Raw genomic sequence first — 26,026 nt, 5'->3', positions numbered from 1 at the left:
AGATTTCAGGTCAGGCCTTGAGGCTATGCCTCTGGTGGCTGAATGCATGGGCATAGCCAGGGTTTTTGTTGGGGGAGGGAGCAAAATGTGATTGGGGGAGCAGGACTTTTGTTAGGTCAGTTAATTAAATATTCCTATTGTTTTACTTGATCAAGGGCCCGGCTACGCCCATGACTGAATGGATCCCCTGTGCTAAAATATGGTGTAAATACCACTATTGGTTCCTTATCAAAAGAAGTGGCTATTCTTATGGATACCTTAAGTATTTATAAGGGTGTAAGGAAAGCCTGGCTGCTGGATCAGGCCAAATGTGTGAAATACAATGCAGCAGAATGAAGGCAGTTCCTGAAATGCACCCTCTCCCACATGCTAAGCTGTTTCCCATGCACGCTATTCCTTGTAGGAGATGCAGACTGCAATTGTACCAACCCCAGTGAAGCCTAACTGAACCTTAAGGTCCCATTGAAGATAAGTGTTAGGCAAGGCTGGCCCAAGACATTTCGGCACAAAATGGCACCCTCCCAATCTGCCAGGGAAGAAGGAGTGAGTGAAGACCGACATCAGGAATGAAGAAAATAAAGATCTACATTGGGAACAAGTGGGGAGTGTAACAGCAACAGTGGGCAACACATTTTTTGGAGGCCGGATCTGCTGCCCCTGGGGAACTTGCTGCCTCAGGCGGACACCTCACCTTGCCTCACAGGGGGTCAGCCCTGACTTTAGTGCCATGGAGCAGGTTAAGAATGTCATTGCTGCTGGTTTGGCATTATAGCCTCTGGATTTTATTTATTTTATATTCCATTATATTTTAAGCATTTTTATCCCACCCTCCATCCAAACGAGGCCCTCAGAGTGGCTTGCGGGTCACTGCAAACAAGACACAAAAGGGAAACTTGACTAGGGAGGGAAAATAGGCAAAGTCAAGTACAGTACAAGTTCTTTGTTACAAGTTTGTCTGAAGAGCGGTTCTAATTACCAACTTTTTGGAAGGGTGCAAAAGATCGAGAAGTGAAAAGCTGCTAACACCTCATCTATTAAAGTCTGATGCAGTGCCTGACTACTCTTCAAGTAACCTCTCTCTCTTCCTCTTTCTCTCTCTCTCTCTCTCTCTCTCTCTCTCTCACACACACACACACACACACCTGCTTAGGACCCTCACAACATTTCTGGCCATGGGCCAAAAATCTGGATTTGTCCTTTTCAGAGGCTTCGACAAGATTTGTGATGGGTCTGGATTAGAGAGTCAAAAGGATGAGTAATCAAGGTGGACCGATAAAGGAGACATGTGGCCATGTGGCCTAGTCCTCCAACCCTGCATCCATGGGTCTATCGGCAAGAGTTTGTGTGTGTGTGTGTGTGTGTGTTTGAGATTGAACGAGTTTCATGCGCAAGAGTTAGCTTGCTCTTTGTGGTTTCAAAGATGTTCTGAACGGGAAGTTGGGGTTTAGAGGCAAAGCTGAACTCACTTCCTGTTGGGCTCTGGGTGAGAACAGAAGCGTAGCAATTCTCGTCCCCCCACACTTTACTTTGGGTCCTGGGCCTCAGCAGTTTCCCCCCCGCACCCAGATCACACGTTTCGTTGCAGCAGTGCTGGCCAAGGGGTGCCTCTCCGCGCAGAACCTGGAAAAAATATTGGAGCGCATCGGCCTCTGGATAGCCTAGAGCCATTTCGTCACGGAGAGCTGATGGCACGGGGAGCAGCCATGGGTCTAAGGAAGCAGAAGGTCTCCACGGCGTCGGAGGGCCTTTAAACAGCTTCTGCAGAGAGAGGACAGGGGGCCCAATGAGCCCCCAGTGGCCTTGGGGGAAGAAGGAGACGAGAGCCACTGAAGGCTGAGCGCTCACACGCCTCGACACACATGTCACTCGCCATGAAAGCCCGGCAGAAGGTGAAGCGGAAGGGACAGGCCAAGGATCGGGTCTTTGGGTGTGACCTAATAGAGCATCTGCAGTTATCTGGCCGGGATGGTAAGTGATTTGTCTTTTCGAAGGCCGGAAATGTCTTTGCCTGGTAGCCTCCAGCATCCATTGCCCCCAGCAGGAAATGGTTTGAGAAAAGGGGTCCTGCCCCTCGAGGATTGCTCAGAACACCTTATTCAGCTTCAGCAGTGGTCTTCTTGGGCTGGGTGTCTAGAGGGGTCCTTCCATCTCCTTCCTGGCCGGCTCCAAGCTCCACAAAGGCATCAAGAACTTTAACAAAGTGCTTTGTAAAACCTTTTTGTAAGTTATTGAAATTGCAAATGGGTGACATTGACTGTGACATTGACACCCCCAAAACAAAACAAAAACTTGATTGTTTTTTATTTGAAACATTTTCAAAACCCTTCATCCAATAGATTCCAGGACAATGTACGATGGCATATTATTATAATATAATATATTATATATTGTAAATTTATTTTTCCTCCAAAGGAGTCCAGGGTGATTATATTATATTATATTATATTATATTATATTATATTATATTAATTATATTATATTATATTAATACAAGCACCTGAGAGGCTACAAAACCATTAATAACAGAAACCATTAAACCTGGGGGAAAGCATAACTCAGAGATACAGCATCCGCTTTGCACGCCAAAGGACTCTGGTTCAATTCCCGGCATTTCCAGGCAGGATTGGGTGTGTCTCCCTTCTGAAACCCTGGAGAGACACTGCCAGTCAGTGTAGACAATACTGAAGTAGATGAACTGAGAGCTTGGCTCACTATGTACCTAATCAATTTAAAACACCTGGTCAAATTAAAAACGTCTTAATCTGGCACCAAAAAGATTGCAATGTCAGCACCTCCTTGGGGAGGGTATTCCAAACTTGGGGGTGGGGTATCATGGATTTGTTGGAACCCACACAGGAGACTCTGCCATGGGTATCTGTCTCCTGGTCCATCAGCAACACCCACCCACCCACCCCACAAGCAGTACCAAGGGGGGGGGGAGTACCACCCGGCATGATTTTGTGCCCAGTTTTCATTTTTTAAAAAATATATATGTATTATTTATCTAGAATATTTATGCCCTGGCAGGAGTGCCAGCTTGGCCTCATGACTGTGGGTGCTCGGGGCTGTGGGTGCCATGCAGTGTGCATGGCCCTGGCACTGAAAGTTGTGAGTGTCTGGTGCCTTCAAGGGGAATTTTGTGGGTGCTCGGGCACTCAGGGCCTCAGGGAGTTAGCACCTATGTGCCCTGGCCTTTTAATTCAACCCCTCTCCTTCAGAAAAGAAATCACAGATCAGCTTCTAAAATGTTACTATAATAAAACATCAGAATATTTTTATTTTTTTAAGGATCAGCATAAATGTAAAACTAAATAGTATAAAACAAAGGGTGTCTGAAGCATTTTCAGATAGTAAGAATGAACGGCCATGCTAATCTCAACATCCTTGTTCACTAAAAGCAGATACAAATGTTGTTGTTTTAACCAGGTGCCTAAAGATAGAAGGTTTCACACAAGGCAAATATATCTTCCTAGAATGTCTTCCCTAGAATGGTCTGGTAAGCCAAGAATTGCTCATGGTGTAGAAATTGCCCACTTCTGTCTCAGTGCATAGACAGGCACGTGCAGAGATGGACAGTCCTTTAGGTATCCTGGTCCCAGGGTGTGAAGGACTTTTAAAGCTCAGAGCCAGCATTTCCAATTGATCCCAGAAGCGGACCAGGAACCAGAGCAGCTGGCCCAGCACTACTAGCAGACCCCCCCCCCAACTATCCCTATTTTCCAGGGACAGTCTCGGATTTACATAACTTTCCCCGTTTTTTATGTGATCCCAGAACATTCCCACTTTTCCTAAGGATGTCCCTATTTTCATCAGAGAAATGTTGGAGGGTATGGTAGGACGTCCCCATTTTCATTGGAGAGTATGGAGTTATGTGAACCCCAAATCTAGAAGATACAACCTTTAGAAGACATCTGAAGGCAGCCCTGTATAGAGAAGTTTTTTTAAAAATATTTAACGTTTTATTATGTTTTTATTTATGTTGGAAGCTGCCCAGAGTGCAACCTAGTCAGATGGGTGAAATATAAGGTATTTTTCTGTCTATAAGACGCCCCCATGTATAAGAGGCCCCCTATTTTTGGGGACTCCGGTTTAAGAAAATGGGGGGGAGATACTATCCGTGTATAAGACGAGCCCAGATTTTGAACATTATTTTAGAGTAAAAAAACATAGTCTTATACACAGAAAAGTATGGTGCAAAATAAAATTATTATTATTATGGAATAGGACCTCAACTATTTTCATCAGAGAAATGCTGGAAGATATTCACTAGCATGATAGGATCATAATATCCAGGCCTGGTTAGCAACCTAGAAGCTATATTCTGAACTGAAGTTAGTATCTGAACAGTCTGTAATTCCTCACAGTATTCTAATCTGGAAGTTACCAGAGCCTGGAGCCTGGTGGGCAGGCTACCTCTGCCCATGTTAGGGTTGTAGCTGGCATACCAGCCTAAGCTGGGCAATGTAGGGATATAGGAAACAGTCTTGGGGTTTATCCACACTTACCTTTCCTCCACTCTTTTCTTTTCTATATAAAAATTTATTTATTTTGTTTTTCAAATTAACTTTTTACACTCACGTATCCAACATACATCATAAAATCAAGATTCCATAGAATCTCCTAGACTTCCCTCCTTCCCTTCCTATTGTTGGTCATTTCCTCCTGCATCTTTTATGATAATCCAAATATTTTACATCTCCATTATATTCAAAATTCACCATGAAACTACAAGTGCCATTCCAATCCTACTAACATTTTTAACTGTTTACAATGATTCTTCAGATAAATTATAAATTCCCCCATTCCTTATTAAAATTCTGGTCTTCTTGATTTCTGATTCTTCTGGTCATTTTTGCCATTTCGGCATAATCCAGCAATTTAATCTGCCATTCTTCTCTGGTTTGGACTTTTTTTCCATCTCTGGGCCAATAACATCCGCACAAATGTGGTCGCATACATAAATCTTTTCTGCTCCATTGGGATTTCAGCACCTAGAATTCCTAAAAGAAAGGCTTCAGGGTTTTTTAAAGAATAAATTATTTTAAACATTAAAATGTTCTTCCACTCTTTTTCAGGCATGATTTAGGCTTAGGGCCAAGCATTTTCTATTTTGCCCCGGAGCTTTCCCTACGCAAACTTGCTCTTTAAAGCTCAATCAGAGGAAATGGCAAGCCATAGAAAACCCAAATGAATGTTTGCTCCGATTGAGAGCTAAAGAGCAGGTTTTCACAGGGAAAGTTTGGCGGGCGTGGGGTGGGCTGGGAACAATCAGACATGGAACTTTTAAACACAGGCCTGTGCCTGGAAAGTACAGAGCAAAAGTTAAGTATGGATAAGCCCTTATACTAACTGATTCAGAGCATATGAACCTGTTGGATCAGGCCAATGGCCCATCTAGTCTCAGCATTTGGTTCTCACACTGGCCAACCAGATGCCTGTGAGAAACCAGTAAGTAGGATCTGAGCACATGTGCCCTCTATCCTCCTGTAGTTTCCAGCGACTGGTCTTCAGAAGCATTACTCCCATTGACCGTGGAGGCACAGCACAGACACCTGAACTAGTAGCCATCAATGGCCGTTCTCCATGTGTTTTTCTAATCCTCTCTTAAATCCACCTGAATTGGTGGTCATCACTGCCTCCTGTGGGAGCAAGTGTGAGGAAGTACCATATTTTTCTGTGTATAACACAACCCCTCTTTTTGGGGACTCCAAATAACGAAATCCCCCCGTATGCACTATCCGTGTATAAGACGACCCCCAATTTTAAACTTGAAAAAATAGGGGGGAAATGTAGTCTTATACACGGAAAAATACGGTACTTTATTTTCTCTGATTCTTCCGACATTCTGCTTCCTTGGATGTCCACAGGCCCTAGTGTCATGAGAAAATCTTTTCTGTATCCACTTTCTCCACGCCAGGTGTCATTTTATAAACCGCTGTCTTGTCACCTCCTGCTTGTCTTTTCTCTAAGCGATTGGTCCATCTAGATCGGTGTTGCTTGCATGGGCTGGCAGCAGCTCTCCAGGCAGAGGACATTCCCAGCCCTATTTGAAGGTGTCGGGGATTGAACCTGGGGCCTTCTGCGTGCAAAACAGATGCGCTACCCACTGAGCTATGGCAAAAGGGACTCCATACCAAAGAGAAAATCTGTACCTCCAGTGTGTAAAATGGATAAATGGGTATAGACACCTGTTCCTTCAGACAATCTCATCTAAAACAGGGCAGGCATCATTCACCTGGCAAGTAAAAAAACCACCCTCAGCAGCACTGGGATCTCTATTGCATCACCTGGGATGAGGTTTTAGAAGCAAGAAGCAGCAAAGAAGCAAACCCCCAGTGGAAAACTCCACTTGAGTCTCTCTCTCTCTATCTCTCTCTCTCATGCCTCTGAGACCTGTGAGCTGTCAGATCAGGGGCTGGTAGGGTATGAGAAACACAGGAAGTGAGCTGTGGGGAGCAAGCAGTGATCTGGTGTTCTTGTTTGAATTTGCAAGGGGAGAGGAAGGGAAGGGAGGTGGCTCGTGCAACTTCCTTGTTTTGCTGGTCCAATTTGGCGATTGCATCAATTAGGTGCTTGAGCAAGTGAGAGAAGACACAACAAGCAACAGTGGCAGAGCATGCCGGAGGCTGCTTACTAAATACTATTAGTAGTACAGTGGTACCTCGGGTTAAGTACTTAATTCGTTCCGGAGGTCCGTACTTAACCTGAAACTGTTCTTAGCCTGAAGCACCACTTTAGCTAATGGGGCCTCCTGCTGCCGCTGTGCCACCGGAGCCCGAATTCTGTTCTCATTCTGAAACAAAGTTCTTAACCTAAAGCACTATTTTTGGGTTAGCAGAGTCTGTAACCTGAAGCGTATGTAACCTGAAACGTATGTAACCTGAGGTACCACTGTACTAGCATTATCATTATTTGTTTATTTATTTATTTATTGCATTTCTATTCCACCTTTTCCCCAAAGAGCTCATACATTGATGGCCACCAACTTAGATGGTTTAAAAGAGGATCAGGAAGATTAATGGAGGAGAGGGCTATCGGTGGCTATTAGCCACAATGGCTCTGCTCTGCCTCCACAGCTGGAGGCAGCAATGCTTCTGAATACCAGTTACTGGAAACCACAGGAGGGGAAAGGCTCTTTGTGCTTGGGTCCTGCTTGCAGATTTTTCTCAGTCATCCTGCTGGCCACTGTGGGAACAGGATGCTGGCCTAGATGGGGCCCCTTTGGCCTGATCCAGTAGGCTCTTCTTATATCCTTACGGCTTTTATATTGTTCTTCCCCCTCCTCATTTCATCCCCACGACAACCCTGTGAGGTAGGTCAAGCTGAGAGGCAGTGACTGGCCCAAGGTCACCCACTGAGCTTCAAAGCTGTGGGCATTTCCACCCTGGTCTCTCCCAGGTCCTAGTATAACCCTCTGCCCTAAATGCCTGCATACATTCCCAGGGCTTAGGTGGAAGGAAACTTGGAAACGGTTAAGGTGAACAAAACGGCTTTAGTTGAAACTGTAAACTATAGAAAAACTAGACAGCAAGTGCCTCAAAAGGACAGGTGAAGGCAAAGGTTATCTGTTGAACACACGTACAAAAATGCTGTAACCTTTCCAAAGAGAAAAGTTAGGCAATCCTTGCCTAATATTTATGTGTCCATTTAATATGCTAGATTCTTAAGCATAAAATGCAGTAAGATAATTACCGGTAGAACAAGAAAAAGAAAAATGCACATGCAACGTTTGAAACAAAAAATACAAAGATATACACAAGTAAAAATGGAGAAGCTATCAGTAAAACATTCAGTTAAATATCAGTAAGTCATTAGCTACGTGCTCAGCCAGGTCAAATGGTCCCCTAAACCACCAAAGTCCTGGAGTTACTTCTCTGCAATGAGCTTCAGTCCCCAATGCAGAAGGTATGAGTGCGTTTTTCAGCCCAAGAAAAATTTGTAGGGAACTTTCAACCCTTGTATGGAAAGTCCCAGGGGCCTCATGTTTGTGGTGGGCAGGGCTGGAGGCATTAGTGGGCGCTGAAGAGCAGCTGTTATGGCTGCTGCGCCTGCATCCCTGACCCATCCTCTGAGGAGGAGGTGATGGGAGAGACACTGATGCAGAACATGTCCCTGTTTTCATCTGAGGAGTGTTGTGGGGTGTGGGATTCTGAGTCAGACCATTGGTCCATGCAACTCAGTACTGTCTACACGGACTGGCAGCGGCTCTCCAGAGTTTCAGACAGGGAGCCTTTTCCCAGCCTTGCTTGGACATGCCAGAGAGCTGTACTTAAAAGCAGGTGTTCAACCGTTGACCTGTGGCCCTTCCCTTTGTGTGTCTTCCCATTGCCTACTAGTATTAGTATTGTTATGATCTTCATTAACATACCGCCCTCCCAAGGCAGTGAGCAGCATAATAACCGGTGTACAACAATTGTACGCCATAATTTTACTGCCTCCGGGCATGCCCAAATTCAGGTGAGGCCTTTCCATCATTTGATCTCCATACCAAGAAAAGCTTCACTTGCTAAGTCACTGCACTGCTGTTAAAGGCAGAGGAGCAGAGCACATTAAAACAGGTGGCAACCGCAGCTGAATACAGCTCATCTCTCCCACCCAGCACCCAACATTTTTATCACCTCTGCAAAGCAAAGCATGTTTGCACAAAAGCTTTTGGGGAGCAGCTCTTTCCCGTGCGGGAGAAGCAGACCCCTGCTCTTGTTCTCCCAGGCTCCTGCAGGCCCTCTCTAGTGGAAGGACGGGATAGGGTTTACACTGGGGGTGGTGCGCTCTTGAGCAAGCTCCCTTTATGTCATGACATGCTCTAATCCAGTCCTCTGGGCGCTGCATGTGGGCCACTGTCAGGGTTTATACAACCGCTCGGCTTTTCGGGAAAGCGTTCAAGGAAGAGCGATAGGAGGTGTGTAATGAGCACAATTAGATGGTATCTGTTAATGACAGGGCTGCTTTTGGCACACCTGGGCTGCTGCTTCGCAATCGGGGGACAATCAGCAGGAGCAGATCTCCCAAAGACAAGGTGTCACTTTTCTAGGCACGCATACCTGAGATGGACCTTGCCGGTTACATTAAGAGGGTGGAGCTGCCAGGATGGAGCTGGTAGCTTCCTAGGAAGCTCAAACCCTGCAGCAATCTCATAGATGAAAATAAGGGCCTGCTTGAAACCTCCATACCTTCTGTGGCATTACCAGAATCTCTAAAACTGAAGTTTTGGAATGCAGCAACTCTCCTATGAGGAAAGGTTGCAGCGTTTGGGGGCTTTTGAGTTTGGAGAAAGGGTGAGTAAGAGGTTGTTAAGTTGTGGGTGAACATATCAGACAACACAGCGATTCTTCAAACAGCTCTTCTTTATTCAGATGCCAGAACAGAACTGAACTGAAGGGCTCAGTCAGCCTGCTTATATAGAGCTCCAGTACAACAGTTACTGTAGCAACTTTCTAAAGCTATCCAATCCCTGAACATCACTTTCGATCCTTCATTTGCATAAAAACTATCCAATCACTGAATGTCACTTCAATACATAACAGAGGTGACTTGTTAGAAGTTTATAAAATTCTGCACGGCATGAGGAAAGCTTTCCTCCCTCTCTCATAACACTGGAACTCGTGGACATCCAAGGAAGCGGAATGCTGGAAGATTCAGGACAGAGAAAAGGAAGTCTTTCACACAGTGCTTAAACTGTGGAATTTGTTCCCGAAAGATATAGTGATGGCCACGTATGGCTTTAAAAGAGGATTGGACAAACTCGTGGAGGAGGAAACTGCTGATTGCTACTAGACATGAAGGCGATGTTCTGCCTCCACAACTGAAAGTGGTAATGCTTCTGAAAATCAGTAGCCGGAAATGGCAGGAGAGGAGAGTGTGCTTGGGCTCTGGTCCTGCTAGTGGCATCTGGTTGGCCACTGTGAAAACAGGATGCTGGACTAGATGGACCCTGGGTCTGATCCTGCAAGCTCTTCTTATGTTCTTTTGTTCCTCCTGTCTGCTGTATCCATTGACTCTATAATACCGTTGACGTCCATTGATCTAATAGCCAGTAGAATAATTGTTCTTTTGGTTAAAGATGCATTGGGATGGCTCTTTTGGTTATCGGTGCATGTTATCAACGGTCCAAAAAACACACAGATTTAGAGGCAGATGCCCTCTAGCTGCATGAAATTAGGGATGAGTTGAGCAGCTCATCCATACATCCTTTTGTGCCGTGTTTCTATCTAGACACAGGTCCAGGCTTTTCCAGAGTTTATTGTGAGGAAGGTGCTTTGAATGCGGTAGCTCTGTGAGGTGAATAGAGGCCTTCTAACTACTGTCAGAGCCTTTAACAAACTACCGCTCCCAGGATTCTTTGGGGGGGGAGCCATGATATGTTTATAATGGTGTCAGAGTGCTTTCAATGTATGGTATGGCTTTGGCCCGGGTGGAAAGGAGGAGGGTAAGTGAGAGAGGCAGTTTAAAGTATTAAAGAGTGGTGTGAACATGGCCTGTGTTTATTCATGAATGAGGCAGGGCACTTCTAAGCACATGTTGCTGGGGAGAAATAGTGGGGAAGGCCCTATCTGCAGTGGAGCATAGCCTCTGGACATCCCTGAGGGATAAACAGCAGAGAACCTTGTTGTGGTACCTTATAGATATATCAAGGTATTATTCCAAGAGCTTTCCTGAGATAAAGTCCATTGAAACAGATCCATGAAGTAATGATCTTCACTTGCAAGTACAGTTGCCTCGCAACTTACACAAGGGTTGTGTTCTGGGGACAGTGTGCAAAGCAACCCTTTTAAAAACCATAAAAAAAGACTCTCTGACCACCTCTGCACTCTCTCCAAAGGCCGCTACAGATTCTCTCTGCACCTCTGGACGCAGAGGTGGAAGAAGGGGAGCAAAAAGTGGGGAAGGGCTGCGACCTTTACATCTAGAATATGTCATTTCTTGGAAGCGCATTCTTAAAAACTGCTATACCGTAACTTAGCTGAGAGCTTCAGTTCTCCTTCTGTGTGCATTTTGCTTCCTGTCTGTGCTTCGGAAATGAAATCACCCAGCGACTCCACCCAGACATCTACCCTTGATGAGAATGTGTGTGTGTGTGTGTGTGTGTGTGTGTGTCCACACTTGCCCATTGCACATCAAATCTATTTTATTTCCCTATTAAGTGTAGAACTTGACATTAGAGGCCCAGCGGACAATGTTAACTGGGTTCCAAGCATCTCCAAGCCTGCCCATCTCTGACACTAGAATGGACTTCTGATTCATTTGAGATCCCCATAAAAAAGCAAACACAAGCAAGTTTTCAGTTTTTCAGTTGGTTTGTATACTGGTACCTTCCCTACTTCATGAAGGAGCTATTTCAGATACGCATAGGCCACTTCCTCCAGCTGCTCAACGGAGCTATGTTGTTTAAAACCATATGATATAAAATCAGCGTGATAACAAAATCATGAAACAAAACTGCAAACATGTTTTAAAACAGCCCTGAATCTACTAAATTAGGGGTCAGCAACCCACGGCTCTGGAGCCGCATGTGGCTCTTTTACACCTTTGCCGTGGCTCCAGGGCGGATACTAGCGAGGGGAGGAGGCGCATTGTGTGCCCCGACACTCCCCACTGTTTTAAATGTTGCAATGGTTTTGCAGCTTCCAGCTTTTTTTCCTTCGGTCCAAGTGGCTCTGTTTGTCTTAAAGGTTGCAGACCCCTGTACTAAATCAACCTGCCTGCAAATCCCCCTGCCGCAAAAATAAAGAAGTCCCAACAGAAAACGGTAAAAGGCAGGCTTCTCACCTCACACATAGTTCGCCTCTTTCCTATTTATATCCTCACAGAAAACTGTGAGGTAGGTTAGGCTGAGAGACTGTGAATAAGCTAAAGGCCACCCAGTGAGCTTCATGGCCAAATGGGGATTTGAACCTTGGTCTCCCAGGTCCTAGTCTGACTCTCTAACCACTGCGCCACACTGGCTATATTGCCCTTTCTGTCAGGGATTTGTTCAATCTTATTTTCGGTTGGTAAAGCTAAATCAACTGGTGAATATTTAGATGGGGGTGTGGGTTTTGTTGTTGCTACTTATCCCTGCAATGGACTTCCCCCAAAGAATTCTGGGAACTGTAGTTGCCCCTCAGAGACTTACAATTCAGTGTCGTTAACAGCACCCAGAATTCTTTGGGGGGAAATTCATGTGTTTTGGATGTGCTTCAAATGTATGGTGTAGAGCTGCCCTGTGGCTGTCCAGAATGGAGGTCCCATTGGTGGTGGGCCCCACGGTCAGCACTGCTGGGTGGTGATGATGCCAGCCCTCCTGGGACCACAGCAGGCTGCCTTTCAGGGTGATCTTGGCCATCTGTCAAGAGGCAGCACCATTCCCCAGGCTGACTCTCAACCCTTTCCCAGTTCCTCAGGTTCTGAAGAGCTGCACGGAGTTTGTGGAGCAGCACGGAATTGTGGACGGGATCTACCGGCTGTCAGGAGTCTCCTCGAACATCCAGAAGCTGAGGTAAAAGCCAGCTTTCATTATTCATGCGTGGAACCCACTGCCGGAAGATGTGGTACTGAAGTTGCCATCTTAGATGGCTTTCAAAAAAGGATTTTTTGGAAATTTATGGAGGAAGAAGAGCAGGGGGTATCAAGTGATGGCTGTAAGTTGTGATCCATAAATGGAACCTCCCTGCCCAAAAGCAGCCTACCTGGAATAACAGCTTAAGAATCCCTGACACATGGCCACCCAACCTCCAACAATGGATAATCTAACACCTTCTGGGGGAGTCCGATCCATTGTCTTACAGCTCTTGCCATCAGAAAGCTCTTCCTAATATTTAGCCAGGATCATCTTTCTGGTCATTTGAATCCATTGGTTTGGGTCCTACCCTCTGGAGCAGCAGGAAGCAAGCTTGCTCCATCTCCCATGTGACAGCCCTTCAGATAGTCCAGATCTTCTGGTGTTACTATATATTCCATTGCCTTTTTCCTTCCTCCCCTTTCTTGGCCCTTTGCAGGTTGGAATTTGACAACGACCGGGGCTCCCCTGACCTCAACAAAGACTTGTACCTCCAGGACATCCACTGCGTGAGCTCGCTCTGCAAAGCCTACTTCAGGGAGCTGCCCAACCCGCTCCTCACCTATCAGCTCTATGATAAGTTTGCCGTGAGTATGGCTGACCCAGGGCATATTTCACACTAAGGGCCTTCACTCTAGGGCAGACCAAAGGCCGCATTCTCTTCTGAGGAACCTTCCAAGAGCCATATGCCAATAGTGGGTGGGGCCAAGGGCAGGTGTGGGCAGGGCAACAGATTTAAATTTCAGCTTTGAACAGTAGGCTAGTTTCTACACCCACCCACCTCTGCCTCAAGCAAGAGTCATGGAATTACAGTGTTGGAAGGGACTCCAAGAGCCATCTAGTCCTAAGCCCCCCCCCCCCCGTAAGTCATTATCACAGGTCAAGGATAGATTCCAGCCAGGCAGAAGGAGGCAAAGCAGGGCCAGTGAGGGATGTGGCTTGGGAGAGGAGGTGTGGCCTAGGGAGATTCCAGAGGGCCAGACAGAGAGTCTTGAAGGGCCGCATTCGGCCCCCGGGGTGTGAGGTTCCCTGTTCCCTGCCCTAATACATATAAAGTGTTGCTTTGTTGTGCTCACCAATACAGCAGTTTCCAAGGTTCCAAGGTTCATCCAATGCTTTCAATGTGCATTGGATGTGCTTTAAATATACGGTGTGGATCTGCCCTAATTGTGTATAGATTTGCATGCTACTCATTGAATCATCAAATTGTAGAGTTGGAAGGGACCCAAAGGCTCATCTAGTCCAACCTCCTGCAATGCAATGGCAGCTGTGGCTCAGGTCTGGCAGATGACTGTACCCGATATCCAAAACTATTTGCTTTCAATGTTTGGCATTGCATGGCAGGGTGGGAGGCATGCTGTGGAACTGAGCAAACAAAATGGTGAAGTGAGGACCTCTTTCCTCTTTCCCACTTCACCCAGGATGCTGTGGCCATCCAGATGGAGGAGGGTCGGCTGGAAAAGATCAAGGATGTGCTGAAGGAACTCCCAGCGCCCCACTACAGGTACCTGCAAGGGCCAAAAAGCCCTTTTTCTGGCTCAATCCTCGTAGCGTATTTTGGTCTCGCACATGTGTGAGAGCTCGGGACATAAAAAGGAGTGGCCTGATTTTTGTCCCCCTGTAGATTGCTGAATGCTAGTATGGCTGGTAAGGAGATTTCACAGTCCAGTTCCTATTGATGGATGCTGGTGGTTGTGATTTCTCGTTCAGTTGACCCTCACTCTGTCTGTCCCCCCCTCCCAATCTTTGTTTTGGCTTTTTGTCCACCACAAGGACCTTGGAGTTTCTGATGAAGCATCTAGTTCACATGGCCTCTTTCAGCTCCGAGACCAACATGCACGTACGGAACCTGGCCATCGTCTGGGCTCCCAACCTGCTCAGGTGAGTGAAATATACTCAGAGTCGAGAGTGGATTTCATGCTCTTTATTCAACTCATAGTGGTGAGGAGGAATGAATGTCCCCTCAAAGTATCTGCTTTATATACATTATTTACACAATGGGCTGCACGTGATTGGCAAATTTCGGAATTCTCCTGTAAGCCAATCAGGTTGTGGACTCACTTCCATCTGGAGCTGGATTGGGTGGCTCCTGCAGACCAATCATACTGCTGCATTGTTCTAGGACCAATCAGACTGCTGCATTTTGGATCCTATTCAACTCAGTACATAACAGTGAGACACAGCAGCTTTTATCAAACAAGTTCAGTTCTTGGTGAACCATCATTGACAGCAACTTTGTTTAAGGCCTGGCGAAGGGGAATTGGACTGAAACAAAGGCAAATTTGGAAAACTAGATTTCTGAACAAGGAGGGAGAAGACTGGCCTGACAATCAGGAGATTCTTGCTCAACGAACAAGTGTCAGCAAGACCCACCACACCCACTCCCAACCTGTGCACCTCTGCTTCATTAGGCTTCACCCCCCTCTCCCTCTCTTCTCAGGTCCAAGGACATTGAGTCATCTGGCTTCAACGGCACAGCAGCCTTCATGGAGGTCCGCGTCCAATCCATTGTGGTGGAGTTTATTCTCACCCACGTGGATCAGATTTTCAATAATGTCCCTCTCTGTGGTAGGTCTTTATGTGTGACAGACGAATACCATAGAATTATAGAAACGTAGAGCTGGAACTTCTTGCAGTGCCCTCCATTGCAACACGCCTCCATACACATTCAGTACACGGGCCTCGAGGGGAGGTGGGGGGCACTTCAGCAGCCCTAAGGAACTTCCCAAAGAGCTTGAAAAATCTGAGGACCTCCCGAGAAAGGTTGTGGTGACAGCATATGGTTTGTTTGTTTATTTAATTAATTAATTTATTGCATTTATACCCCAACTTTCTTCCCAAGGAGCTCAAGGTGTTGTACAAAGTTCTCCTCTCCCTCATTTAATTCCCACAACAACCCTGTGAGGAAGGTTAGGCTGAGAGTCAGTGACTGGTCCACAGTCACCCAGTGAGCTTCATGGCTGAATGGGGAGATTTAAACTCTGATCTCCCAAGTACAGTGGTCGAACAGAAAGTCGAACAGAATCTGTTCTGGAAGTCCGATCAACTTCCAAAACATTCAGAAACCAAGGCACGGCTTCTGATTGGCTGCAGGAAGCTCCTGCATCCAACTGGAAGCGGCATTGGACATTTGGGTTCCAAAGAATGTTCGTAAACCGGAACAACTCATTTCCGAGTTTGCGGTGTTTGGGAGCCAAAATCTTTGACTTGCAGGGCGTTCGGGATCCAAGGTACAACTGTACTAGTCCAATACTCTTTAACCACTGTACCACACTGTCTCTCCTGCACTAAACTAGCTCTTTGGCTTCATTCCTGCACTTACTTAATTTTCTGATGATGCTGTTTTTCCTTCACTACTGCTATAGCCGGGAGCCGTGAATCTCTCAGAAAGTCCCTTCTCCTTGTGAGCTCACCGGTGACCTTTGGCGACGACAAATACGCCTTTTCCTGCAATATCCCAGCTGCGCTGAACCAGGGGGATGGCCCACCGCAGATGCGACCCTACCACACCATCATCGAGCTCACCGACAACAAGTACACACCTCCCTTTCCTCTCTTTCCCCTTCCCATGTTCACTTCTGTATTTGCCTGCTGAGAATTTCCAGAGTCTAGTTACAAAGGATGGCATCGGATGCCCATTTTGCAAAGTGACTACAACCTGAGGGCATGAAGCCCATTTTGCTGGCCGGGCTGCAGAGAAAAAGGCACATCCCTACCTATGTGGTGGGCTTGCCCCCAGACTGTGCAGCATTGGTCACAGATATTCCAGACCCCTTCATCCCCCAGCAAACTGCACAATTGCCCCCGGCCCTGATTATTTTATCTGGTGTTGTTTTTCTCGCATGAATGAGAATAGTAAATCCGTGCACAGAGATTTGTTGATGCTTATTTTAGCTGCAGCCAGTCAGGAAACCACTTGTCCTCTGCCCTCACTTCTGAGGACTTAGAGAGTCCTAAGGATCCCACTGAAAGAGGCTCCAGGCACATGATGACTGCCCTCATGCAAAATTTATAACCTCCATTCCAAATTCTTCACAGAAGAAAAGGATCCCTTAAGGCAAAGAAATGGAAGTCAATTTTCAACCTCGGCCGATCCAGCCATGATGCCAAACGCAAGTTGAACAAGCCAGAGGACAAAGGTAAAAGGCTTAATGCTAAAGCTCACTGTAACTGTTCAAGCGGACTAAGAGTTAAGTGTGCCACATATACAGCCTGAAAGTGTGTCTTTCTGTCACTATTTCGTTGATTATTTTTCCCAACAAAAGCGCCAAGTGCTGCATTATAGTGCAGATCAATGGTTCCCACAAAATTTTGGCCCCCTGCCCTATAAAACCATGGTTCAGAATAGAAGGACTATAATAACACAATTAAATTCAAAACAGTGACAATTAATTGCACATTTAATTCAAAATGCAATAAAAAACTATTTTGTTTAATTAATTCAACAAAATGGATGAACTCGATATAGTGATAGCAGCTTTTCAGAGTCTGATAGTCGTTTACACCTCTAGTGCCCCCTGCCACCCCTTTGCCTCCAGGGGGCAGAACCACCCACTTTGGGAACCACTTTGGTTGTAGATTCCACCAGAGCTTTATTACAGAACTTTAATAAATATATGGGACCATGATATATGAGACAACTTTTTCTCTAAAGGATTAATTATCTGGATGTTGACTGCTAGAATCTCTGTTAACACAACAATGGAAGACACTAAAAGATTTAAGCTTAGCACTATGGTACAGTATAAAAAACATCTCCTGAACCTTTATTTGCAATGTGGTGGGACTTTATATCTTACATTTCATCTGCCAGCATGCAAGACTCTTTGTCGACATCAAAAATATAAATTTGGATTAATGGGAAAGATCAGAAACCAGGAAGATCAAGTATTCTTAAAAGATTGGAATAACTTTGTAATATATTTAAAAGACCACTGTAAACAGTTGAAATCATTGGTAGGGATACAATGACAATTCTATGAAAAATAAATACCCACTTTCTGTATGCATCCTGTGGTTCTTTTGGTTTGTTATGTTGATGTTACTAGTATATATACTATTATATAATAGTATATATACTATTAAATATTGATTTTAATAGTATATATTTGATTTTAATAGTATATATATATATATAGTATAATTGATTTTAATAGTATATATACTATTAAAATTCAACTGAAAAAAAGGGGTTTTTTTGAGGCCTGGATTTGGTTGGCTCAATCCTGCCTTTCTGTTCCAGATGACAAAATGGGAAAGATGCGTCTGCGGCCGGCCAAAAGCATGGATTCCCTCAGCTCCATGCCATGTGCCAGCGATGGTAGGTGCAGAAATCTCTGGGGTTCTTTACATTCGCTGCTGAGGGGCTGGCTGGCTTTTGCCCCACTTCTATTCCTCCTGGAGCATAGAGATGGAGGAGACAGAAAGACTTGGGTGTTTCACCAAATCTTGGAAGGACTTTAATCCTAATAATTTGGATTGCTGGTATTCAAGGGGTTGGCACATTGCCCTTCTTGAAAAGGTATCTCCTTAAACTAAAAGTATTTAAAGGGCAGAACTCATTTTTTCTGGACATATGACGTGATTTCTTATACAAATATTGAGACACATTGGCATATTCAAACGTCCAGCTCATTTAATACTATATAGAACCTTTATCCTCCATAATGATGGAATTCACAGATGGATAATACCTTTATTTTCATATATCCTTACTATTTGTAAAGGAAATCTTTTTTATGAGTTAATACTTAATTATCCATTTGGAGCTGTGCCGTATCTTTGTACTTTTGTCCTTCCAGGCTGTGACCCTTTACAAATTAGTTTCAGATCCTTTGCTTTCTTTCTTTATGTTATGTTTGCACTTTTTTTGGTTGACAAATCAATAATAATAATAATTTTTAAAAACCCAGCAGCGAACCTATTCACAGTAATCTCATAGCAAATTCATCACAGTATTAAGGCTACTGGAAGGCAACCTTGGAAAAGGTTTGGGGCCCAGGCATGAGGCCCTGTCTTTTGGGTCCCTCTTTGATTCAGCTCTCTTCCTTTGTGTGCAGATGACATTCAACTGGGGAGGAAAATCTCCCAGAAGCAGCTCACTCTGTGCCGTGAGAGTTTTGATGGCCCGGCTTCTCTCGATAACAGTTTCCTGCTGTCGGAGTCCGAGGAGTATACGGAGAGGTCCAAGGCCGAAGAAGCACAAGGCGAGTCGGAGGGCGAAGCCACTGCCAAGTCGGAGCCCACCACCCCGAAAGCCAGCAGGTCCAGCCTTGTCGGGGTGGCCCCTCAAGGGCGATCCTCCAAAACTGGGCAGAACCGCGCAGAGAAGTGCGCCGGCGTCCACATCTCTGGGCCTTTCTCTGTTACGGTCCCGTTCCACATCACTTCCAACCTCACTTTGTCCCGGCTAACCCGGGGGCTCGAGTGCCCTGCCCTGAGCCACTGTGCCCTGGAGAAAGACCCTTCTGAGACCTCTGAGGCCAAAGAGGACGAGCCTTCTAAGCAGAAAGAAACTGAGGAGAAGCTGGTACCTGACCTCACAAACAAGGAAGACGCTGGAGGTAAGTATCTCCCCACCATTTCTTCCATCTACAAGCTGCCTTGGTGGTATAGACCAGGGGTGTGGAACCATTTTTGGCTCCATGGGACAGATCCTTATCAGAATTGGCTCCTGAGCCAAATTTGACAGAGTTCTCCCTGCCCTCCCCCAGCCTTCATTTTACCAGGCAGGGTCTATGCAAGCCCCCTTCCTGAATCAGGAAAAAGGATGCATGGAATCCTGCAGGATTGAACCTGTGCCCATCAGCTGAAGATCAGCTGTCACGAGTGGTGTCAGCTGATAGGCAGGTGAGTGTGGTTTGAGCCAAGATGGGCCTGCAGGCTAGAGGTTCTCTACTCTTGGGCCTTGCTGCCAGATTCCCCAGTTTGTGCCCACTGGTGCATTACACAGATGCACGAAGAACCATCTTTTCTTGCATGAAACCTGCCCATTCCTTAACATCACCTTTTTGAGGCTCTGCCCCAGATGCCCCCAGTTTCAGAAGTTAAGCAGATGGCAGCAGGTGAAAGGGACTTTTCAGTAGTGGCACCCTTCTTGACCTGGGAACTGGCCCTACTTACAGTTGTTAGGTATTCCCAAAATAATACAGATGAACACCCGAAATGTGCCATATTTAATCAGCTAGAGGAATCTTAGCTGATTACCTATATGAATCTTCATTGATTCATCAAATAAATCTGCAAAAATGTGTATATAATAAATAGAATGGATTGTATTCAACTAAGCTCTACACATAATAAAATTAATGGGCAAATGTTAACCATGTCCATTAATTGCTACTTCGAGTATGGCTAACACGGGATGCAACCCAATAATTCTAACTTACTAACTTACTTTATTTTTAAGTGATCCAGACTAGGGTCAAAACAAGTACCCCCCCCTTTCTCTCATAGGGGAGGTAGGTGTTGTTTTTTCTTCTTCCTAAGATTGTGCTCACCATCTGCTGTTTTCCTAAATACTTGCATTACAAAGAATTTGGGGCTCACCAAGGAGCTATTCCCTGTTGCAAAGAGCTGACTTGCTCTTTGCTTCTTCTTCTTCTTCTTCTTCTTCTTCTTCTTCTTCTTCTTCTTCTTCTTCTTCTTTTGCTTCCCCTTATTGAAACAGATGCAAAGGCAGGAGGCCTGTCTGATTCGGAAGAGAACCAGATGTCTTTGGAGGTCCAGGACTCCTTCTCTTTCCTGGACAGCCAAGATGCCTGGCTGGGTGAAAGCATGGATGGAGACCAGCCCCGGAAGAGCACCAGCATAGCGCCTGATTTTGCAGGCAGTGGTGTGGACAGTTCCCCACTCACGGAGGACGACATGAGCAGTGGGTTCATGAATGAGATGATAGGAGGCGGGATGCAGGTGAGGTCCATGACTATGTCACCCAAAATCTTTACCTAGTTAAAAAGGCAGGTGCTCTTCTATCCCATCCTTGAGTCTCTGTCCTAGCAGGAGCTGCACATCAGCTCCTACATGATCATTTAGAAAGGAGTCCTTTGGAGCTAGACAACTCCTACAATCTCCATAAGCAGATACACACAACAATCCATAGAGCTCTGTGGGGGCGGGGATCCATTAATATTAAATTATGCTGCAGAAATAAAGTGCAGCATAGGGGTTGACCCTTTTATACATATTAAGTGTGTTTTTGGCATATAATCTTGCATATAATGGATGGGGCTGTTTTTAAAAGACGTAAGTGAGTGCTCAATAGCAGAGGTGATCCAAAGTGAGCAAAGTCCAGGACAGATAAAACAAAGGACTTCTTCAGGCAGTGCATAAACTATGGAACTCCCTCCCACAGGAGGTAGTGATGGCCACCAACTTGGATGGCTTGGAAAGAGGATTGGACAAAATTCATGGCTATGCTTCGCCTCCAGGGTCAGAGGCAGCAAAGCTTCTGAATACCAGTTGCTGGAGGCCACAGGAGGGGAAAGGGTTCTTATGCCTGGGTCCTGCTCAGGGGCTTCACAGTAAGACATCCAAGTTGGCCACTGTGAGAACAGGGTGATGGGCTAAGTGGACCACTATTAGCATGATTTAGCAGAGCTCTTCTTAAACAGATTGGAACCGCCAAACACTCATTCATTCATTCATTATTTATTTATTTCATAAAATGTATATATTGATAGTAGGAAAAAAATCTCAAAGCAGTTTACAAACTAGATAAAACAATGAAATTACAACTAAAATTTTACAACTGTAATTTAAAACATACAGAAAATTAAAGCCACTGTAAACTAAAACACATTAAAACTCATACAAATTCCACCCATAAATCCCCTTAAAACCCAGTACAGTAGTTGGATTTGTGCACAAGGCGTGTTTTAAGTAAGTTTTTGTTTTACTTTTTAATTGTATTGGTTTGGGGTTTTGCTAGCCCTGGGCTTTTTTTGGAAGGGAGGGCAGGAGAGAAATGTAATGAATAAAGAAACAGGCAGTTTCTTATGCTCCCTTCAGCCCCAGGCAAAACAGGCCTGGGGCTGATGGGAGTTGTAGTTCAAAGTGCCTTGCTGTCTGGTGCCTAAACATATGGAGAAAGGGAGGTTGTTCTGTGTGTTTGCTATATTCATTATTTTTAAAAGGGTAACTGAGGAAAAGAAAGAAAGAAAGACATGCGTGTTTGAACCAAAGAGGAGCCTTATTTAAAACTCTTTTCTTTCTCTACCTCCAGCTGGAGATGTTTTCAGCTGTTTCACCACTAGATTACCTGTCCATTGAGGAGTGTATGAACGAGCACTCGGAAGAGGAAGATGGCCAATATTATCTGGCTGTGGGATGTTCAGATGGTGAAGAGGTTTCTAAGGAGGTTGACAGTGAAGAGGTCTACTTGAGTGCTTTTGATGACCTCAGCCCCTTAGCTGGCAAATTACAGCATTTCCAGCAGCCAGATGAAGACCAGGCTCTTGATGACACCTGTCTTCCGAGGAGCACGTTGGACGATCAGCCCTTCAGTCTGGCCGGACAGCCCTTACCTGAAGACCCAGACAGCTCCCATCTCTTTGAAGTTGGCAGGGAGCCTCTCCTGGGTGGTCCTCCAGTTCATGACTTCAGGTTAGACAATTCCCAGCTGGATCCAGCTTCCGCCAATCCATCTGAAGAAGAGTTGCAGGCCTTCCTGGATTCTGGTAGTGATTTCAGTCAGTTGGAAACACTCATGAAGGCTGAAGCTGAGACCACCCAGGTAGATCCTGACTTGGCAGCATTGCAGATGGAAGGCATAAACGCCAGAGGTGAAGATGACCTGCTTCTAGGAACAGGGTGCTTGATGCACGCCAAATGCCCCAATGGAATTCCAGAAAACCCTGTGCAAAGATCTTTGGATCAAGAGAATCAAAACCATGCAGCCCAACTGAGCCTTGAAAATGAGTGGGAACGACACAATGCATTAGGCATTGAGCAGGTTGCAAGATCTCCTTGCATCCCCAGCATAGAGGCTGATGGATCTACCTTGGAGGTAGATGGATTGTATGACTGGCACCCAGACTATGAGTTCCCATTTCAAGAGGCAGAGCAGCCACAGAGGGGAGAGACTGCTCTTCATCCTCAGGCAGCAGAAGTTCTTTCACCCCTGGATGGCTCCACTTTGCACAGCGCTCCACTTTCCTCTTTGCTGGACAATTGCTCTGAAAATGCTTCTTCTGAGACGTCTCCAATGCTTGCACCGAGTCTTGAGCCAGATGCTCCACCTGAGAGAGCCCCTCCTGGTGGCTCCTCGCCTGACAATTCCAATGGGTCTGAAGCCTCGTCGCTCGGGGCCCCTTCTCTGCAGGGCTGCCCAGAAAGTCCTCCACAGACACCACCACATTCAATGCCGGCGAAAGCCTCCGATGCCCTCAAGCATGACCTCTCTGATGGAAGCGTCTCCATGAGGTTGACCTCGCATGCCATCAGAGTGCAGCAGGCGAAATCTTTCCCGGTCGTGCCTCCGAAACCCCAGTTTGCCAAGATCCCTCCGGCCTTAATGCCAATATCTCCAACCAAGGAAGCCTCCCTCATGTGGTGCAGCCCACCTGTCCCAGAAAAGAACTGTAGAAATGGGATAAAAGAGGGGCCCAGCGAAGGCTCTCTGCGCAGGCCCCTTCGCCCAGCCAGCCTGGACGTACATTGCAGCACCCCAGATAGCATTGAAAATGTAAAAACTCCCCTGGCTTCTTCCAAGCTGCCCACCTCTCCAGGTTACTGTCTTGGCGATTCAGGGGCCCTCCGGAAGCAGCGGAATTCCATGCCTTTGAGTTTAGAGAAATATGACAGAGATTACGAGAGCAGAGGAGTAGACGTGGTCCCAAAGCTACTGCACTCCCCACTGGACAAATGCAGCCTTTGGCCCAAGAGCAGTGATGAGCTCCCTAATACAAAGTGCTCTCTGCTAGAAAGTTTGGATAAACACAGCAGCAGCACTACCATTGCCAGGGGTGAAGAAGGGAAGGGTGAGCCCTCCCAAAAGCAACTTCCAGTGCCTCTATTGCTTGGTGAGGCTGGTGGGGCTGTCCCCCAGAAGCAGAGATGGGCCAGCTGGCGCAATGGGAACAGCATGTCTTTTGACGAGGCCGTCGCTCTTGCCAAGGAGAGACACGTGGGCCAGGCCCCAATGAGGAGGATGCAGACCTACTGTTTTGGTGATGTGGAGGGGCTGTATGGCCCTCCCAGAACAGAGAAGCCACCCCCGAACCCGAAGCCCGCCCTGAAGCCTCTGGGGCAGCGGCCCCTGAGACCCCTGTCCTGCGCAGGCACAGCCGCAGATGCCTTTGTCCCGGGGAAGCCGCTTCTTGCTCCAGCGTTGCCTGACATCATCCCAGAAGGCCAACTCTCTCCAAGCCTGGAAGCTCTGTCCCTTCCTCAGGATCTTCCGCCAAGGAGAAAACTGAGCTTGACAAAGGCAGGGCGACGTGCGTCCAACTCGGAAGAGGTGCTTTTAGCAGCACAGCAGGAGCGGAGGTGATTCGCTTTGGCAGCTGGTTCCCAAATCTGGCCTTCAACTGTGCTGCCTGGTGCTGCTGTGACCTTGGACTTCTGCACTGATGTGGCACCTCCCCACCCACCCAATCAGGACACAAAGGACTGAAGAAGAGTCTTGCTGGAACAAACCAACCTTAGCTAAGAATCATCTGCTTCAAGCAGAGATCAGCCAGAAGTCCACAAGCAGGGCCTGAGAAAGCAAGAGCGGCAGGAGCCGCACCCACGGGTGATACAACCAAGGGCATGTCACGTGGCTGCTGCAAATTGGGGTAGCTGCTCAGATTTGAGTCCTGTGCGGTAGGTAGGGTGGTAGATAGCGATGTAGGATAAATGCTATTGTGAGTGAGTAGGCTTAAATCGATGCAACGGAAATAACTAAGAGAAAGGAAAAAAATATTGAAAGTTTACCATTCTGAAATATGTGTATCTTCTGTGCAGGCAGGCATCCCCTTAACTATTAACATATATTGGATGGTTGCATATAAAGCTCCACTTTAATCAGCTTCTCCCAAAGAATTCTGGGAAGCGTAGTTTGTTACGGGTGCTGAAAGTTGTTAGGAGGCCTCTATTCCCCTCACAGCAGTACAATTCCCAGAGTACCCTATGAGGAGGGAATGCCAGTAAAAGCACTGTAAGAACTCTAGCCCTTGGGTGGGAATAGGGGATTCTCCTAACAGCACCCTTTACGACTACAGCCATGTTCTGTTGAAAACTGTATCATGGTGCTTTAAATGTATGGTGTGAATGAGGCCGAAGTAGAACTGTTATATAGCCTACATCCCACTCGGCTTTTACCCTGAAGGCCTGAATGTACTTATAGATGCAAGAGACAAATTTCTGTTTAGCTCTCTCTTTAAACATGGAAGGATACTGAGCGAGATCACTGCCTTGAAGGTTGAGGCTGTCATAATATTTTGCATACTTATTTGGAAGGAAGTCCCGCTCAGTAATGCAAGACTTACTTCTAAGTATAAACATGCATAGGATTTTGCATGTAGACATGCGCATGGGATCATGTATGTACCTAGAGGCTCTCAAACGTCCCAGAAGCAATGAATGACAGTTACCAGACAAAACAGTGTTTCTCCACTATGAACTGGAAAATAAATGTCCATGTTGTTTGTTTGGTAGTAATGAATATTTGTATGTGGCTACCATGATGCTGCACTCAAGAATTTGCAGAACATAATATGGGGACACAAGATCGCCCACATGTGGATGACACAATATCCTGGATCCTGGTACTTGGGGTGGCTTGTTAGTCCAGCCTTTGCCAGCCTGAGGCCCTCCAGATGTTTGGACTACAGCTCCCATCAGCCCCAGCCAGCACTTGGACACATGGTGGCTGGAGCTGATAGGAACTGTAGTTCAGAAATATCTGGAGAGCTCCAGATTGGCAATACCTGTGTTAGTCCCTCTTTCCAGTAGAGAGCCCAAAGGAATACTGTTACATGAACTTTATTCACTGGCCCAATATCAGTAACGTTTTATCTCAAAAGTCCAGATGTCTTGCCTCATGATTCTCTCTTTTTCACAGGAAAAAAGCAACAGTCTTTAACTCAATGCATTTTTATATTCAGATGTCAAGTGCAGGCTATACTCGGTTTGTGTGTATTAAATTCAGAAAGCAGAGCATTTGAAAAACACTTATTGTGTCTGTGAAACTGTTTGTTGACCCTGCTTAGGAATGGCTTAAGCAGCCTATTGGGTGACTGAAGTGTAAAAAAGATAGCAGGAAATGTATGTGGCTAGCCAAATAGTACCAAGATTAGCATGCCAGGAGAGAAAAACCTGTCGTGATTTGTATATGGAGAGTGGAAAAGGGGGCAGATTGGTCACTGGTGTGAGAATGGGGGTGTTACAAGGACTGAGTTCTTCCCATTTTCAAATGCTGTAAAGTGTGGGGGGTTGTCTACAACTAACTGGTGACACTTCCTCATAGCAGGTTAGCGTAGACGTGGTCATATCCACACCATACATTTA

General features: G+C 46.0%; 1 protein-coding gene across 2 annotated transcripts; it reads left to right on the top strand.

Moving 5' to 3' along the window:
* The first annotated feature begins 1,113 nt into the window (after positions 1-1,113).
* ARHGAP30 (Rho GTPase activating protein 30) lies at positions 1,114-25,689 on the top strand. Of its 2 annotated transcripts, none has more exons than XM_079956403.1 (13): positions 1,114-1,228; positions 1,265-1,968; positions 12,373-12,475; positions 12,975-13,122; positions 13,957-14,039; positions 14,309-14,416; positions 14,976-15,103; positions 15,901-16,069; positions 16,577-16,674; positions 17,778-17,855; positions 18,595-19,098; positions 20,205-20,446; positions 21,759-25,689. In XM_079956403.1, the coding sequence occupies exons 2-13, from the start codon at positions 1,860-1,862 to the stop codon at positions 24,024-24,026; spliced, it is 4,038 nt and encodes a 1,345-aa protein (XP_079812529.1). In that variant the 5' UTR covers positions 1,114-1,228; positions 1,265-1,859; the 3' UTR covers positions 24,027-25,689. The 2 variants fall into 2 exon arrangements, with proteins under 2 accessions (XP_079812529.1, XP_079812528.1); XM_079956402.1 differs by having other exon boundaries at positions 16,574-16,674.
* The last annotated feature ends 337 nt before the right edge of the window (positions 25,690-26,026 follow it).

The sequence above is a fragment of the Podarcis cretensis genome (genome assembly GCF_951804945.1).
Source record: "Podarcis cretensis genome assembly, chromosome: 16".
NCBI lineage: Eukaryota > Metazoa > Chordata > Lepidosauria > Squamata > Lacertidae > Podarcis > Podarcis cretensis.
Note: the sequence above shows the minus strand (reverse complement) of the source record. Positions and strands in the feature narration are given on the sequence as shown.